A 1,503-nucleotide genomic window follows, 5' to 3' on the forward strand; every position below is an offset into this window, starting at 1 on the left:
CCCCCCCCAACCTGACCACTGAAGTAAAGTCTGTGGAGATGCACCACGAGTCTCTGCCTGAGGCTGTGCCTGGTGACAACGTGGGCTTCAATGTCAAGAACGTCTCCGTGAAGGAAATCCGTCGTGGATACGTCGCCGGTGACAGCAAGAACGACCCACCCAAGGCTGCCGACAGCTTCAACGCTCAGGTTGGTGTGCACTTCCTGACAAACGTCCGTTTGGAGATGCAGACTTCAGGGTAGACGTCTTAACTTCTCGTCTTCGTAGGTCATCATCCTGAACCACCCAGGCCAGATCAACGAGGGTTACGCCCCCGTCCTGGACTGCCACACCGCTCACATCGCTTGCAAGTTCAAGGAGCTGATTGAGAAGATCGACCGTCGTTCTGGCAAGAAGCTTGAGGACAACCCCAAGTTTGTCAAGTCTGGAGACGCTGCCATCGTCAAACTGATCCCACAGAAGCCCATGGTTGTGGAGCCCTTCTCAAACTACCCTCCCCTCGGTAGGTTTCTGCTCAGAAGTCCATTTTCAGTGTAGAAGGTCAGTTCTCTGACTCGAGCTCACCTGTCCTCTCAGGTCGTTTTGCCGTGCGTGACATGAGGCAGACCGTGGCCGTCGGCGTCATCAAAGCTGTGGACACCAAGGACGTCGCCGGAAAGACAACCAAGGCTGCAGAGAAGGCCCAGAAGAAGAAATGAATGGTCGTGCAGGACGTCCAGCGAGGTGTCGTGTGCCGGCAGCTGCGGGCCGCGTCCTCCCCCATCTCTCACCATCATGGGTCATCTTCTCTGAGGCACAGCTCTCTACTCAAGGACTGGCTTATGCTGATTAAAACCCATCGAAAGAGTTTTCGCAGGAAAAAACTTTGTGGCATTGTCGCCTAATTTCACAGGATGGTGCCTCAGTTTAAGTTGGAAATGGTTTAGAACTGTATCTCTTCTCTTTAAACGCCACAAATTAATTGGAAAAGAAGCAGCTGGTAACTAATGAAAAATAAATCTCTGAAAAAATTGCAATTGGCTTGTCTGTATCCTTCAGTGTGTGTCAGACCAGCTGTTCTGACCCGTGACGCGCTCGTCCTCCAATCGTCTCCCCAGGAGACGCGAGCCGCAGCCAATGGCCCCCCGACTTCACTTTGAGACGAAGCGAGTCTGCGCAGCCCTCCCCCTCTGCTGCCGTATAAAAGCTCTGTGCGCACCACATTCTGTCCTTTTGCCTCTTTAAGCGAGGATTTCGTGTTAGTTGCTGGGCACAGGTTGGTCAATGTCTCCTGATTTAGAAAAGCATGTTTGAAGTCTTGATTAGTCTGCAGATGTTTAGGGTGACTGTTCAGTTAATGAATTAAAAATGTGTTGCATGGCTTTTAGATGTCAATGTTGACTCCGTCTGAGCTGCACGTGTTTAAATCTAAGATCTTTTCACTGATAAACCCGTGATTTATTGCATGGAAGGGTTGAAACCCATAAATAAGATTTGTCGTCTTTACCTTTTATGAACGCGGAG

General features: G+C 50.6%; 1 protein-coding gene across 1 annotated transcript; it reads left to right on the forward strand.

The window, feature by feature from the left end:
• Window positions 1-5: 5 nt before the first annotated feature.
• On the forward strand, window positions 6-1,016 carry LOC119429731 (elongation factor 1-alpha-like; the record flags this gene model as incomplete). Its single annotated transcript, XM_037697299.1, has 3 exons — window positions 6-188; window positions 268-502; window positions 577-1,016. Coding segments are annotated over 3 exons (540 nt in total), but the record flags the coding sequence as incomplete, so codon positions are not given.
• Between the last annotated feature and the right edge of the window lie 487 nt (window positions 1,017-1,503).

Source organism: Nematolebias whitei, unplaced genomic scaffold (assembly GCF_014905685.2).
Source record: "Nematolebias whitei isolate Nwh7 unplaced genomic scaffold, NemWhi1 Nwh_scaf_6440, whole genome shotgun sequence".
Lineage (NCBI taxonomy): Eukaryota > Metazoa > Chordata > Actinopteri > Cyprinodontiformes > Rivulidae > Nematolebias > Nematolebias whitei.